The sequence below is a fragment of the Perna viridis genome, chromosome 4, assembly GCF_037379345.1.
Source record: "Perna viridis isolate PV_CMFRI_1.1 ecotype Kerala chromosome 4, ASM3737934v1, whole genome shotgun sequence".
Taxonomy (NCBI): domain Eukaryota; kingdom Metazoa; phylum Mollusca; class Bivalvia; order Mytilida; family Mytilidae; genus Perna; species Perna viridis.
Genome location: NC_142448.1, coordinates 6,813,929 through 6,830,432, shown reverse-complemented (window position 1 = coordinate 6,830,432; position 16,504 = coordinate 6,813,929). Strand labels below are relative to the sequence as shown.

The following is a 16,504-nucleotide window of genomic DNA, read 5'->3' as shown; positions in this document are numbered from 1 at the left end:
AGACCTTATACAACTAGTAAAACCCACACCGCAGACATGCGCCTTTCCACAGTCAAAAGATGTTGATCAGTAATGTGTTGTCGTGTCGTTATTTAAAAAAAGTCATCAAAGTGTAATTTCTTTAAAAGTCTTCATCAATTTGTTTTTAATTATATATTGTTATTATTACTATTAATTATTATAATTGTTACATTATTATTTTTTCTATTACTAATATTTATTATTATTTTGTTTGCACACATATTTTTTATATTGTATTTTGATCATAAAAAAATATGTAACTATTTTACGAAGTTCATCGTAAAAAATAGCGTGAGACATTTTTTTTCACAGCTTTGAAACTAATACACCTCTATGACTAGAAATGTGATATCAGGTGGTGTTGATAAATAATGTAAATAAATATGTAAAACTGCAAGCCTAAAGAGAAAAAAATGCGCAAACTATATGTAGCCATTACCGCAACAGGAATTGAACCAAATAAAATCAAATTCAATGCAATTGTGTAATAGTACACCTACATAACTTTCTTTACCTTTTCCTATATTACTTTTAGTATGACCTTTTCAAAATCGAGCTGAAATAATGACATCTGAAACTTCCTTATTGTAGTTTTATTATGGGTATTAAACATTTAAATTGATGAATTTCATCCCAGGGCGATTTAGAGTTCAGTATCGAGTCATACAATATTGAGATAACATAACGAAAATTTTCACTTACGATACATTTAAAGTCAACTTACATATTTTTATAAAAAAGAGTTTAATGGAAATTATTTTTCTCCAATTTAAAACATTTTTTGTCATGCATCAACTTAACTTTCTTCTCTTTAATGATTGGAAACAGTATTCAAAACATTATTGTATTACTATATGCCCAATAAAATAATCCAGGGACAAAGACCAGACACGGAAAACAGACATACACAACAAAGAACATAAAGTAACTAAAATCATACCTACAAAGTAACAAAAGTAAATGAGCAACTCGGACTCCACTAAAAACTGGGAGCATGGACCAGGGTCACCGGTAGGGTAAGCGTTCTCTGCTTTTCTAGAAACACCCGCCGAGTTGCTCATAAAAAGTCAAGTCCGGGGTAGACAAACGAGGAAAGGAAAACTATGACCCGTTAAATAAATCAGTTTTCATGGTGCAGATGGATACATCGTAACGATCCACGAGTTCATGATGACGACTATAAAACTTCTGTAGTGATGAGTTCAATCTTGTAGCAACATAACCCTGTTCCAGAAGCCTATTAGTTAGAGTTTTAGCGCGAAACAAAAAGTTTGCGTAGTTTCGGCAGGCTCTGGCATAAAGTATGAGTTGTGATATGAACACTCCATACACAGGTACTGAAGGGATATTGCCACAGATGAAAGGAAAGTTGATAATTCTGAATGAAAAGTCATCACGTTTGTCGTAAAGTTTGGTCAATAGTTTTCCTTTACCATTGATTTTTAAGTGTAGGTCAAGATATGAGGCTGACTTCACAGTGTCTGTAGTATCCTTCATCTCAAGTTCTTTGGGGTAGAAGCGTTGTATCAAATTACCGAAATTAGGATTGTTTAAAGATAATACGTCATCTATATAGCGGAAACTGAGATTAAAGGATCTAACCAAACGATTTTACGCCAGACAACAAATCATCATTAAATTACTGTATTGAAACATAAACAACCCTTTACAAAAAAATTTCACTTGATCATTCCTTTAATTTATAGCCCGAAGTTGCTTCCTACGTCCATGTTTTCCATATTATGAATGACATACCCGCGTCTTTTGTGGAAGGGTATTTAACAGTTAAACAAGTGTCAGTGAGTGAATACGATTGTCAAACCTTTTATGTCTGCAAGTAAAAAAGCTAGGGGAGCAAAACAAAAGCAAAAGCAGGGATATCTAAAGCTTCATGAATTATTAATATTAACCAGAAACATGGTTGCGTGAAAATATTAAGTGTTACAGTTTAGAATAAATGTAAAAGTGTAAACAAAACGTAAGGTGTTTGCTTTGTATTTTTGTGGATTGTTAGTATACACATAAATAGTATAAATTGATAGATAAGATCTGGTTTCTGACAAGATAACCCGTTGCTTCAATTGGTTAATGCAATAGTAACAGTTAATAATTCTGTTATAGATGAAATATTTTGTTGCTATATCAGAGAAAATGACAGTTTATAATGCTTGTTAGTCTATAAATATAACTGAATAAAGTTTCTTTGAACTGAGTGATAGCAGAATTTATCAGGACCAGAACACATATTCTCTTAAACCAATCTTTTCAAACTCGGTCTCATGCGTATCTTTTATCAATTCATAAACTGGATGTGTGCAAAGAATATTATATTCTTTTTAGTACAGATTTAAATACTTAAAGAATAGTATTTTATCCCTTTTATTGCATGACCATATCGTTTTTTTTTAAAAATAATCACTTTACCGATTTATGCTTCATCAGGAAGTGAGAAATCTGTACAAGACTTTCCATTGGGGATCATTACAAGTTTATTCTTTGTCCTACATCTTATAAACATAAAAGCTTTACAATCTATTCTCACCATGAACAAGATTTCTGAATCCCGATCAATGTGGGGGTTTAATTCAAATGAATAAGTTTATGTTTCTTCATGAAGATTTATTATTCATGTGATTCGTGTAATGATAAATAAACTCCATTCTTCGATTCCCAATTCGATTAAAATTCCCAGATAGGACTTTTCAGTTGTTATAAAAATAACCCCGTATAGTAAATAGAAGAGTATCAATCATAATAAATATGTCGAAATTTTCGTACTTCATTTCAAGCAAAAAAGTTGGTATCAAGTATATTAGAAAATTATTTCATGCAAAAAGTTTATATATTATAGTGAGAAATGCGAAATACCAAAGAATCACTAAAGGGGGAATGTTAGAGAGAGAAATCAATGGTAAAAACGAGGAGAAAGTAAAAAAAATCAATTTACGCACAAAGACGAACACGACGAATCCTTTGTCCTTGGAAACATATCTTAGTTCTTATAGTACTGAGTCCCTTGCCACATACAAGAAAATATGCAAAACGGGATAGCTGCGAAATAATGAACGAGGCTCTTGGAATTGCCAGCGTGTAGATTAAAGTCGTCACGTTTGTCTTAGAATTTAGTTCTGTGCGTTCCTTTATTGTCTAATTCGAGACGACGGTCACGATTCAAGGGAGACAAATTCTTTGAAGTAGGTTGGATAGAGATAATTTTCAAACCGAGGACTACCAATTGAAAGAACGTCCTGGATTGTGGATTGCTGTTCTTTGTTATACCATGCTCTTCTTGTTGTTACTTTAATAACGCATAAACATAATGAACAGTATCTTTTATTCTAACAGTTATTGTTATTTAGACATAGCAAAATGATTATAATGAAGAAGGGTAAACAAGTGAACCAAGATTTGACTGAAAAACATATACACACAACTAAATCATGAAATAAAAAAAAATAATACGTAGAGAGAAACAAAAATAAATGAGCAACTCGGACCACAAAAAAAACTTGGACCAGTTTATCGGTAGGGTAAACGTCCTCTCCCTTTCTAGAAACACCCACCGAGTTGCTCATAAAAGGTGAAGTCCGGGGTAGACAAACGAGGAGAGGAAAACTATGACACGTTGAATAAATCGGTTTTCATGGCGCATATGGATCCATCGTAACGATCCACGAGCTCATGACGACGAACATTAAACTGCAGTGATGACTATAGCAACATAACCCTGTTCCAGAAGCCTAATGGTAAGAAGTCTAGGGCGATACAAAACATCTGCGTAGTTACGACATGCTGTGGCATAACGTAGGAGTTGTGATATGAAAAATCCATACGCAGGTGCTGAAGGGATGTTGCCACAGATGAAATGAAGGTTGACAATACGGAAATAAAAGTAATAAATATATGTTATGAGGAATATAAATTTTAAGTAGGCATTTGAACAAGAAATGAATGTGCGTATTAATTTTTGCGGTGTATCAATTTTCGATGTTTTCGCGGTGGACAGAAAAGCGCAAGAAATGATATCCGCGAACTGATTTTTTACACTTTAAAACCCCTATCATTTTTTAAATCTCGAAAATTTATACCTGCAAATTTGTTAACTTGACAGAATCCACGAAAATTAGAAACCGTGAAAATTAATACATTTACAGTATTTGACAATTACGTTACTTTTGTAACAAACGATGTGTATAAATTAGTCTGGTCTTTGCAAATATATGTTACGCTTCAATGAATATTTAATACAATGATTTTTTTTCATTTTTGCCTTAGGCGATAGAAGAAATGATATTGATTTAAAAGAAATAAATACAAATCTTCATTATCTCATAAAAGATAATTCGATTTAATAAAACAGGGAAATAATATTCCCACTTGTAACAAATATATAGATGTTTTGTTTGATTTATAATTGCACTAAAGGAAATAAAAATGGAAATCAAGTGATTAACACATTCCCAAACACAATCGGGGATTTTATGAACGTTTATGATGCTAGATATTCCACATATTTCAAAACAGCTTATTTGTACGAATTTCAAGTGTTCTCAAGGTCGAAAACACAAATAAACAAAAATCAAAACAAAGTCATATTTTAATACATAACACTAATATTTGCTCACTTATAATTTGAGTTCGTTTGTTTGTTTGTCGTATAATAATGATTATGAGCATTCTTTATTTTATTCTAAGATTTCTTGCCAGGTTAAGAAACAAACCGATTCATAAGTTCTACAGACAGATAGTCTGTATTTAAAATGTAACGATAATTACTTATACCTTTAAAATTTGTCACACATGTTCTATAGGTAGCGTGGATAATAGCAGTCCTGTACGGTATGTCTTATTTTAACCTTTTATGGTATTTTTGCCTTAGACATTGATTATATTTCCCTATTTTTTCTGAGACAGAAGATACCACAATGAATGATGCTCTATCGAGTCTTTCATAACTGACGTAATATTGTCCGTCAGCGACGTTGCAGTTAATTTGACGAGACGCTATGATTGGAAATTAATTTTTATTGCTGAGAATTATGACAGATTAAGGACATTTTTTATTAGAACAAGGGATAACTTTCGCATTAATCATACGGAAAAAAGATACCAACATTTAGGGAAGTCTGCATTATTTCTAGAGAACATATGTTTACTTCTATAAATAGCCTAGTAAACCTTATATAAACGTCCGGAGATTTTCTACAAAGAGACATAAGTTTGACGCAAGGGAAACACCTTTTCTATATTTAGATTTTATTGTAGGCAAGGAAGTTTAAGGTGTTGACTATTCATTTGAATTATACACAAGCAGTGAACTGATATCTTATGTCATTTCTATAAAGGATTTAGTCATGCAAGTTATTTATTTTTATTGATTTTTTTTTCTTCAAATTTGTTACGTATATAATGATTTTACAAAAAAAAACTGTTAGATAATAAAATGTATACATATTATTTCGTTTTTTTATGTTTGAATTTTTGAATCTCCGGTATAGTTTTAATGCGTATACACAATTACTTGATATATATGAAAATGCAATGTTAGTTCTGAAATATACTAACAATTGAAATCCCGACCTACATCATCCAAATCACAGACATCCCGGCAAGTAATTTGATTACTTTTTGCCTTATTAATAGAAAAATGTAAATGATCCCCTTTTATGTAGTTCAGTTGTACCAAGCTGGGTAGATGTAAATTCTTATATACACCTATACACCAACAACGAATTAGCAGTAGTTACAGTTATTTTTTTCTTTCTTTCTTTCTTTGTTTGTTTGTTTGTTTGTTTGTTTGTTTTTTTTTTGTTGTTGTTTTGTTGATGACTATACGCTTTTTCGGCGAGGTCGATATAGTTTCACTTTTTACCCTTTGACCTTAAAGACGCTCTTTCATGGAAACGCAACTCACCTGATCGCAATTCTGTTTTCCGATTCACCAAAATACTGCGAACCTAGTGGCACTTGAAAAAAGAACTGTATCGAAAATTGACATTTTGTGCCATGTGTTATTTCCTAAATGAAATGTTCAAAATTATAAGAAAAAGAACAAGTAATACTGTGTCGGCTATCTTTTTTTTTAAAAGGTAGCGCTTGTATTGAAATGCATCCAATGCAGGATTAAAAACAACCACTAACTACATGACGCATACAAACTATCAATGATCACACCTCACTTGTATTACTTATATCATGAAGATTAATGCAGGAAGACATTGATAGCAGTCGAACGTCTTAATCATTAATTTGTATCCTCATCAACCATTAAGATGGATTGTTCATGTTTTATTTTCCCTTTCATGGACAAGAAATTCGACGAGAATAGTATTGGTCTCTTATTCCACTGGCACAACTAGTCCATAATTCAGTTTTGGGGATTCCGTGTTTCTTCTTAACTTTTAGCTTTTTGATTTGTGTATTGGAGGGAGACATTTATGTTTTTGTGGATTTTTGGTTGCTCTTTGTTATTTCTGTCAACACTTTCGTTGCTTAATCTTTGTCCGTTGATATTCAGTTGTTTGATATTTTGCCTAAACCTTGGTTTTCTTTTACCTTACTTAACATGATCCACTTTAAGTATATGTTGTCCAAATAGTCACAAAGTAAAAAAAATATTACAAAACATCAAAATGTTAAAAATAAATGTTGTTTCCTTTCAAATACCAATTTCGGGAAAATATGATTAATTTTGAAAGCGTGGCAAATACTCTCATACATATTGTTTCACTATGAAACCAGGAAAACAGTTATCTAAATTTGTTGTATTGCGCAAGTCAAGGATAGATTATTTATTCAAAAGAATGTAATTTGTTTATTTATTGTGGTTCAGGCTTTCAGATTGGTCATCATCTGTTTGATTAAAGCATTTATTGTCCGTCTGTCTGAGCAATTGCCTGCTTCGTAGATGCTAAAAAGTTGTTGACTGTGAGTTTGACTTTTATTTTTTTTTATTGTTTCATAGTACTGTGTGTTTGTGTAATTAATATACATCGAGTATTACATACAAAATATGAGAATCGTCACTATGAAACACAAGCTTTTTTATTATCATGATGTTACCTGTGCTAACAAAAAAACAAATAACGTTATCTCCTTTCAAATATAGCCTTAACTTCCTGAATAAATTTTAGTATCACGTTCTTGTTATGCGATATGCCGTCTTTATTGTTATCTTCCTTGATATAAAGGTTGTATTCTAAATAAATTCGATAATTTCAATTATGAAAAATAACGATTGACTTTTTATTTACATGTAGGTCATAATTCAAAGTAGGGTATGGCACAGAGGATTGAAAAAAATCAAGATATTGCGAATCTGAATACCCAGATTAAAGATACGGCAGTCTGTTTGAGGCACGCAAAAGTAGATTGTGAGGCCAATAAGGGAGAATACAGTGTAATAAAAGACTTACAAACATACGAAACTATTATTCAAAATCTTCAAGATTTAAAAATTGCAATTGCAGAAATACTTCCTGCATTAATGGTCAGGAAATATGATTTAGGTAGGTTTTGTAATTTGTTATTGATATAGAATTTGTTTCATGTTTTAGCAGTTAATATTAGGTTAGAGGCATTTGCCCGGAACTTGTTAACGCTGAAATGCATTCACATTCGTACACACCATATATTTTTACAAATACTGTTGCTATGATAGGATGGAGAAAAGAGATACTTTTGTGTGTAGTGCATTCAAATTATCTTGATTTGACTGCATTCAGCTTCACTAACCTACATATGCATTATAAAGTTTTAAGCTAGTGTTCTTAATGTACACCAAATAATTTCAACGACACCATTCTTAAAAATGCTTTTATATTTTATTTTTTAACTATATGATCTATTTGTTTTTTACACTGATCTGTACAAAAAATATCTTCTTTATTTTGGATGATTTTATATTTTAGCATTAAGTTATGGTTAAACAATGAAAGGGAACAACTGTTTCAAAATTTTAATAATGCGTTTTTCAAAATAGACGTTTTTCGCCTCAATGTAAACGTTTAATAATCTGATCATGTTCTTATGCATTCTTGTCTTTCAATGATCATTGTTTTGCAAAATGCTTGTACACCTTCATTATTTTATTTAAATCAAGGGGCCAAACCAATAGACAGAGACAGTGGAATTAGTTTAGGTAGCAGGACGTCAGGTAAGTTGAATGATGACGTAGTTTAAGGTTATAAACTGCAGATATACAGACTAAGTCGTTATATTTTATAAAGTAATCTTTCTAAGAGACAGTCATAAATGGGCGTATCTGAAACATGCATGTTAAAAACCTACCAATCTGACGAAATATTTTCACTCAAAGAAGTCCTCTCTAATTGATTCACCCACTATCATGAAATTCAACTGAAATCTACAAAGGTCTAATGCATTCCTCGAAATATAAATGCACAAAACGACTGATTTAAAAAAGAAAAACACGAAAATATTATTCATGACTGAAAGTACTATCACGGTAGCATATAAAGTTTAAATTGTAATGTGTTGTGCATTTCTTTTAGCTTTATCATTAAGAGATAGTGTTCCAGTACAGGAAACCGGAGAACACAGCCAATCTTTACCGTTGGAACATGACGAACAATCAGAGGTAAGCATTATTATTCTTGCCTTTTAAAATAAATCTGACAGTCCCCACTTTTACATGTTCAACAACTGTTTTGTTCTTGTAAAATTATTTTAACAACAAAACCATTCCATATTATTTCTTCAAAGTACATCTTCCTTAAAATTTAAAACAATATTGAACTAAAGTTATTACGTATTTATTTGAACACATACTTCCTCTTTTGATTTTAAACGTCTCTTGTTCTTGGATTGTTTTATATCTATGTACTAGTACATATAAAATGCCAAAAATAACTATAGTATTTAATTTTAATAAATTCAATAAAGGAAGTTAAAAATTCAATATTGTCTAAAATTAACTTTAGAAAATATAATCTGGATGCTTGACACGATATGCTCTGTGTATAATCTAGGCAACTAAAGACATAACATGCTCTGAGCGAAATATGCTCAACAGATCAGCAAAACGTGTTTTGGATAGACGAACCCAACATGAACGGAGGAACATCTTTTCAGATGCCATACCCGAAGAATCCTCTGGTACGGAAAAAAATCAATTGTCTGCGCATTCATCAGATGACAACTAAAATGAGAAAACTCGATAAAAATCAATTGTGGTGCAATTATGTGGTCATGTGATATGCCATTGTGAATATTTCTGAGGAAAGGGTGTTAAATTTAAATGAACAATTCTGATCGTAATAGATTCATTGAATTGTCTATAAAAGATTTTACAATATTTATTTGTATGATAACCGTTAGTATAAACAGAGTATTGTGTTCATATTTCATCATCCAATCTATGCAATCACTGCCTAAAAGTATAGAGATAATTACAATTTTACCAGAGGACGAAGTTGAATATATCGATTTATGCCTTATTTTATTTGCCTAATGTATTGTGTATGTTACAGTTCCGCATTAGCTAGGATTCAGTTTTCTTCAATCTTTCACAAGATGTTAAGACGTGAGCTGTACATGAACATTTTTACTCGGCAGTACAAGTTAACTTTCTGTCAAACTGATGCTTCTAAGAATATATATTAAATTCTTACTGATTACCATTATAAGGACTATGTTCGGGTGAATACAATTCTACACATTATATATCAGCAAGTAAATGCACTATATTTTGACATGAATATAAATACCTATCTATTTTACATGTGTCACTAATGTAATATCAATGAGAAGAGTTACAGTTTCAGTTTACACGTCAGTAAGTCGAATATTGACTTTACTTCTAGTATTACAGAAAACTTTATTTATCATATGCAGTCACAAAGCCCTGAACAATATATTGAAAAATGGTTTGTAGCGTACTCTGTAATTCATCAGAAAGAAATTACGGTTAATCAGTGATGTTCAGGTTTCAAGGGCCAGTAACTTATATCTTGTTCTGCTGTAATATTTTTACCTACTGCTCATAAAAATTAAATATATATATATACAGGAACAGCTAAAGCCTTTTGCGCAGTTTGTTAGTCCCATTTTGAAGATAGTCATTTGACTTTCCAGAATATTACGGGTTGATCAGTCTCATTTAAATATTGAAATAACCAAACTATTCAAATTATCAAAATTGATGTACAATGTTACTTTCAAGTTGTAAGCTTTATAGTATTATTTTTAGGCATACAGATTAAATTGATTTGCTCAATTTTTTGTTTCATATCTCTGCAAATGAGAATATTATATATCTCTGTTCAATTCAATAAGCAATATGATCTCATATAGTAGAAAAATAATACATTTTTACCGAAAGTGAGGAAAAACGTTGAAATTAAAGCACTCCTGGGTCACGGTAACTAAATAATACAACATTTGTTCGTGACATATTCTAACACGAAATTTGATGCTAAATATTGGAACGAAAAGTGGTGCTTCATTATTTGTTCTATGTGGATTTTAATTCATAGTGATGCATTTTTTAGGACTTAGTATTGTTACCTTTTATGAAACGGTGTCTTTATGTACATATGAAATTACATATACTTTCATGAAATATACATAAAATGTTGTTGTTGGTATTGTTAAATATATATTATTTTTTATATGCATACGTCATTTCCACTAACAAAAAACAATAAACAATAAAATAAATTACTGAATGAGTTAAGTTTATGTGTGTGTGTGTGTGTGTGTGTGTGTGTGTGTGTGTGTGTGTGTGTGTAAATGTTCCCTCTAAATCCGACACAAATTTTCATATGTAAAACGAATTTATGTTAAGGTGCGTGTGTTTTATTACCTTTTACTAAAGTCAATAAGAAGAATATCTTCGAGAGTTGCATTAAAAAGTTCCAGATAAAAAAATAAGATGAATACAAACGAATATAATCTAAATACAAAAAAAAAAGATTTGTATACAAGAGCAAGGCATTCAAAAACTCGCAAAAATGGTGAAATATCAAATTGAGGTATGAGATGTCATTCTGTATTTAATTCAACATTAAGTACATCAAGTCAATGTTGGTTTTTTGGGGGGAATTTTATCACAGTAAACGTATGCTATTTAAGTTTTTTTTAAGAGTAGTCAACGGAACTATGATTCAATCGGTAATCACAAGAATATAATGCTGGGATAACGACTAGACAGGGACATTAGACACACACAATAAAACAAAACAAGACCAAAATAACACGTACAAAGAAACAAGAATATTAATGAGCAAGTCGGAATGCACTTGGAGCATGGGTCGGGTGCATCGATAGGGCTAGCATCTTCTGCTTTTCTAGAAATACCCGCCGAGTTCCCCATAAAATGTTACAACCGGGGTAGAAATAGAGGAAAGGAAAATTATGACACGGTGAACAAATCGGTATTCATGGTCCAAATGGATGCATTGTATGAATGGTAAATATGTGTTCAGGCACCCTTCATAATGCATGGAGTAAGCGTCAAGTTCATCCGATAAAAGACGAAACCTAATTGATGATATATGTCTTAATTGTAAGATTGAAACTTCATATCAGTCAATTAATAAATTGTGATGACGTCCTTAAAATTTCTGTTGTGATGGGAGTATAAAAGCTGAACCCTGTCATTTTAGACAACAAGAGGTTCAGCGTTCATATCACATGCATAACAATAACGGGTAAATTATGAATGTCTACCAATAGATTGCAGATGTTTTGTATATTGGCACTAAATAAGGGGGAGTTTACAATACAACAAAAGTTTAAATATATCAACAGTGTATATTTATAATGATAAATGAAAGCACTCGCAAAGCATTATCAATATATTGAAATATGGACATTCATCCATATCTTCCTAGTACACACTTTTCTTCCTTATTTAACCAAGTCTTCCCAATGTGCATTTTCAAAGATGGTTTTGTCGTTAATTGTTTCTGGCACAAGTTATTTCAGAATGTTCACATTTACCTGTTGAAATTTGTTCTTGCTTTTTCATACTGGTCTATGACTATTTGTTTACTTGTTTATCGTATCATTGATCTCTGATTATAATGTAGGTGTATGTTAGTATCCTTACATATACTCTAACAAGCTGCTAATCAAATCTTAAATAACCATCTTGTGATTAATCCCTATCATTAAATTAGAAGGTAAATCTTGATTTCATAAGACTTTTTTTAAAATCTTATATATGATTGGTCTTTCTCACTTCAATATTAAAGGTATTTCTATTTTTAGAAAGTAAATTTCAGTCGGTATTGCCTTCTTCCTTATCTGTCCGGGTGGCTAACTTAAAATATACATAATCAAACAGTAGCTCTATCACTTTCAAAGATGTGAGAGCAAAATGGCTGAAGTAAATAACACAAAACTAATCAGTGAATTTGTGTCCAAATATAATGGTTACAAAGACAATATCGCAAGGATTGTAGAGAATTCGAGGTTGCTGCTTACAGACATTTCTAATGTGATAGACAGAGTGGAACGTGGGGATATAAAACCTGATTCGGAGGAAATCAATCAGATAAATGTAATTCAAAATGAAATCCCAAATTTTAAAAAGAATGTTGACTATTTAAAAAATCGCTTGGACGAAATAGTCAATAAATCAGAAGAGCTTGGTCTTAGACTGCGTGTAAAACGAGAAAAACGTGGACGTAAGTATTGCACATGCATATCATTTACATTATTTGTTATCGTTCGGAACAGCGTACCTTGTAACCTTTAAATATAGAAATGGAATTGTTCTTGTTTTCGATAAAATATAATTCACCTTTATAATCAGAAATGGAGAACGAGTGTCAAAATATGTTCATCATTAGAGCACTTAGGACTTTGATATAATGACAAAATGATAAATAATTTCTTCCATTTATATAATGGTGCATTTAGTGCGTTTCATCCTATCTGTTTATCTTTTTGCCAAAATATGGCATTTTCTAAACTGCCTAATTTGTCATGTTCTTTGTTGTGTGTGTCGTTTTCCACGTCGGATCTTTGTTCCTGGATAATATTTTTTGGAGGAAAGTACCTACCATGAGTTTGTATGTAAATATGTATACTGTATTTGCTTGTTCTTGTATACTAATGAATTAATTTTGAATTTTTGTTGTCAAAGGTTTTCTCTAAAACACATTCTCCGTGTCCATTTTCTTCCTATAAAAGATCTTTTTCAATGTTGCTTGTTCTAGTATAGTTGATCAGAGAGTTACTCCTAGCAACACGAGTACAGCATACAGATATATATAATTTGACGACTCTATTTGCTACACTGCTCCATCGGATCAAATTGATACAGGGAGGATATATAAACGTATAGAAAGGTCTGAAAAATTCCCAACGATGTTAGAACTGTCAAATTTGCGATGCAAATTTTGTCGTTCCATCCCCGGGGCTCGAACTCGTACAGCTGTGACATCTATGGCAACACCGCCTGCACAAAGTCCATCGCCTTAGACCACTAAGTTACAGCCCTAGATTAATCCTACGAGGAGGAATGACCCGGCCAGCGAAAGCTATATTTTTTATATAGCCTAGCTGGCCGCGTGGACGAGGGCACTGGACTTTGTGCAGGCGGTGTTGCCATAGATGTCACAGCAGTACGAGTTCCGCGGAGGGAACGACCAAAAATTTGCATCGCAAATTTGACAGTTCTAACATCGTTGGGAATTTTTCAGACCTTTATATATATATATATATATATTATTGGTATTTTTTGTATTTAAATGTTCTACGGTCGTCACCATAAACCTGAGTACTTGTTTACAATATGAAGTAACTATTATAGATCTCAAGAACTGCTCACCCTTCCATATCTCTCAGGTTTTACTAATGTTCGTGCTTTTTGTTTTTTCATTGAGTCTTTTTTTTAAAGTGATCAAGGGAACCAAGATTCTAGCGAAAATCAATAGAATGTAATCCAGTGGTAAAAACCAGGCGGGGAAAACAGACACACACATCAAAGAACATATAATAAACAAAATAATACATACAAAGTAAAAAAAGGAAATGAGCAACTAGGGCCACTAAAAACTGGCAGCATGGACCAGGTGCACCGATAGGGTAAGCGTCCTCTGTTTTTCAACACCCATCCAGTTGCTTATAAAAGTTCATGTCCCGGAGAGACATAATTGGAAGGTAAAAATATAACACGTTGAACAAATGGGTTCTCATGGTGCAGATGGATACACCATAACGATCTACGAGTACATGATGACGACAATAAAACTTCTGCAGTGATGACTTCAATTTTGTAGCAACATTAACCTGTTCTAGAAGTCTAATTGTAAGGCTCTGCCATAACTTATGCATGAGTTTTGATATGAAAACTCCATACGCATGTGCTGAAGGGATATTGCCACAGATGATAAATTAGATTTGTGTTTTCTGGTAAAGCGATTATGTAAGGTTTTTAATATAAAAGCCTGATAATTGTTGGTCAAATAAAAATTTCGATTTGATATTTCTTCAGGAAATCGAGTTCCCGTAGAAAATGATAGTGCCTATGAGAGTGCAACCTCTACAGGTATATTTACAGGTAAGGCATTTTAAAATGGCGTTTTATTCCATTTATATTCAAATGTATCTATGCCATACACAACAGGAAAAGTTAGATGTAAGTATTCAAATTCGGCGAATTGAAATTTATAATATCAAGATAAGGTTCAAGATCATTCATTCATCTTTTTTTTTAAATTTATAGCATGTTTGAATTCAGACTTTAAATCTATGGAGTGGTTTTAAGTCAGACTTTCCTTACCATGGTAACGTGGTTATGGTGTATTGTTTTTATTTTATATCCGTTTTCAATTTTTTATTTGCAACTGGAGAAGAATATTGTGTAAACGATATTTATTGCAAATATTTTGAATTCCAATTTATCCTGTTATAATTATGAATACCAAAATGTGACAAAAGCCACGCAGGATTTATAAATATACTTTTGATATCTGATTTAAAATAAATAATTTTAAACGATTTTAAATTGAAATATATCCATGCCCCATACTAGTTATCTTTTTGTTCAGAATCTAGACTTGTTTCAATTGCCTTTGAACAATTCACTCCTGTCAGTAATAGTCAAGTAATAGCTCCAGATCAACACAAGATATGTCCAAGCAGTCATCCTTTGTCATATAGCGATGAAACCCAGTCAAATGGGATTTTGGGATCAACACTACCTAATACCGAGGATCTACCTTCTTTGCAATCGTCTACTCAGAACAGTGAGGTAAATCAATATAACTGAACATGCATAAAATGTAATTGAATTTGAATCTTACATTGCAAAGAAAATCAATGTTAATTATACATTAAACGATTTAAAAAATACAAACTCTGTTTAGACGGTAGACTTTGAAACAGTTACTCTAGTAGGAAATCTGAGCAGGTCAATTTAAAGCAAAATTGCGAGCACACCAATTAAGGAATGCAAAACAGAATTTCTTACCGGAATAATACTACTGATGTCATATGATGATCTAAAACAAAATACTACTTTGCTTGTTGTTTTAGTGTAATTATGTTCGTATTTGAGGTTAAGGTTTGGTTTTCTTTTTTTTTTTTTTTTTTGTTTTTTTTTTTGTTTTGTTTTGTTTTGTTTTTGTTTTTGTTTTTTTTTTTTACGATTCACATGTTTCCTTGTAGATTCTCGTCGTTCATTTGATATGTTATTTTCTGTTGCAGGCCACAGAACACGAAGATTCATATTCTACTACACGCTTGTAAAACCGAAGAATTGGCTAGACTTATCACCAAACATTTTGTTAAATCGTATAAACTTCTTTATGTGATATTGGCATTTTTGAATTATGGCCAGTTTTACAGAATGTATTAACATTGAGCGTCTTATTTCTGTTTATGAACAGAATTCACTATTTGGTGGTTACCTTTTAAATATTAAAAAACTGTAAAAACTAATTGCAATCTAGACTCAAAATTAAAAGATTCTCTACATATTGGTAAAAGTTATGACCAGTTTTAGAATTTGATTCCATTTCTTACGAAAATAACTCGTTTGTGTTATTGAAGAAAGGAGTTTTAAGAGACGGTCCATGGAGAAACCAGGCAGCTCCTATGATATGGGTGGAAATTTTATCCCATTGAATTTTATGTTCCAATTTAATGTTTATATCATATATATGTCAAATAGTACAAACATTTTTTTTTCTAAATCAACAATAGATGACTCAGAAAATGATTCTAATTTCCCTAAGAAACCAACCAAATTTTGCACAAGGTGAAAGAGTTATCTCCTTTTTTCAATGAATTTCCATGCTATCCATATAATTTATTTCTCCAAAACCGTTGCTGTTTAATCAAAAACCAACATTCAGCTTTGAAAAAAAGATGTAGTATGAAATACATCATGTAGATGAAAAAGTTTTGAAAACAAATTTTTTTATATGCCACCCACTGCCTGGGTTTTATACTGTAAAATAATGTGTATACTGTAAATACTGTAAATAAAGTTATTTTTTTGTATTAT

At 31.6% G+C, this 16,504-nt stretch overlaps 2 protein-coding genes across 5 annotated transcripts; both read left to right on the top strand.

Annotated features, from left to right (window-relative positions):
* The first annotated feature begins 4,729 nt into the window (after positions 1–4,729).
* Positions 4,730–10,704, top strand: LOC148618670 (uncharacterized). 4 transcript variants are annotated; one of them, XM_088577806.1, is made up of 6 exons: positions 4,794–4,860; positions 6,854–6,948; positions 7,281–7,529; positions 8,123–8,176; positions 8,535–8,620; positions 9,012–10,704. In XM_088577806.1, exons 3-6 carry the CDS (start codon positions 7,301–7,303, stop codon positions 9,183–9,185), a joined length of 543 nt encoding a protein of 180 aa, XP_088433932.1. In that variant the 5' UTR covers positions 4,794–4,860; positions 6,854–6,948; positions 7,281–7,300; the 3' UTR covers positions 9,186–10,704. The 4 variants fall into 4 exon arrangements, with proteins under 4 accessions (XP_088433933.1, XP_088433932.1, XP_088433930.1 ...); XM_088577804.1 differs by lacking the exon at positions 4,794–4,860 and adding an exon at positions 5,287–5,377; XM_088577807.1 differs by lacking the exon at positions 6,854–6,948 and having other exon boundaries at positions 4,730–4,860.
* Positions 10,705–12,270: 1,566 nt separating this feature from the next.
* Positions 12,271–16,503, top strand: LOC148618669 (uncharacterized). The gene is made up of 4 exons (XM_088577802.1): positions 12,271–12,674; positions 14,489–14,554; positions 15,045–15,247; positions 15,703–16,503. The coding sequence occupies exons 1-4, from the start codon at positions 12,365–12,367 to the stop codon at positions 15,742–15,744; spliced, it is 621 nt and encodes a 206-aa protein (XP_088433928.1). The 5' UTR covers positions 12,271–12,364; the 3' UTR covers positions 15,745–16,503.
* The last annotated feature ends 1 nt before the right edge of the window (position 16,504 follows it).

What these genes read in the sequence shown, in the direction of transcription:
- LOC148618670 (XM_088577807.1), top strand. Translation starts at nt 7,301, where the DNA reads ATGGCACAGAGGATTGAAAAAAATCAAGATATTGCGAATCTGAATACC. An exon ending in GGTCAGGAAATATGATTTAG is followed by an intron (nt 7,530 to 8,122) that starts GTAGGTTTTGTA and finishes ATTTAAATCAAG; the next exon opens with GGGCCAAACCAATAGACAGA. An exon ending in AACATGACGAACAATCAGAG is followed by an intron (nt 8,621 to 9,011) that starts GTAAGCATTATT and finishes TGTATAATCTAG; the next exon opens with GCAACTAAAGACATAACATG.
- LOC148618669 (XM_088577802.1), top strand. Translation starts at nt 12,365, where the DNA reads ATGGCTGAAGTAAATAACACAAAACTAATCAGTGAATTTGTGTCCAAA. An exon ending in CTCTACAGGTATATTTACAG is followed by an intron (nt 14,555 to 15,044) that starts GTAAGGCATTTT and finishes CTTTTTGTTCAG; the next exon opens with AATCTAGACTTGTTTCAATT. An exon ending in CGTCTACTCAGAACAGTGAG is followed by an intron (nt 15,248 to 15,702) that starts GTAAATCAATAT and finishes TTTCTGTTGCAG; the next exon opens with GCCACAGAACACGAAGATTC.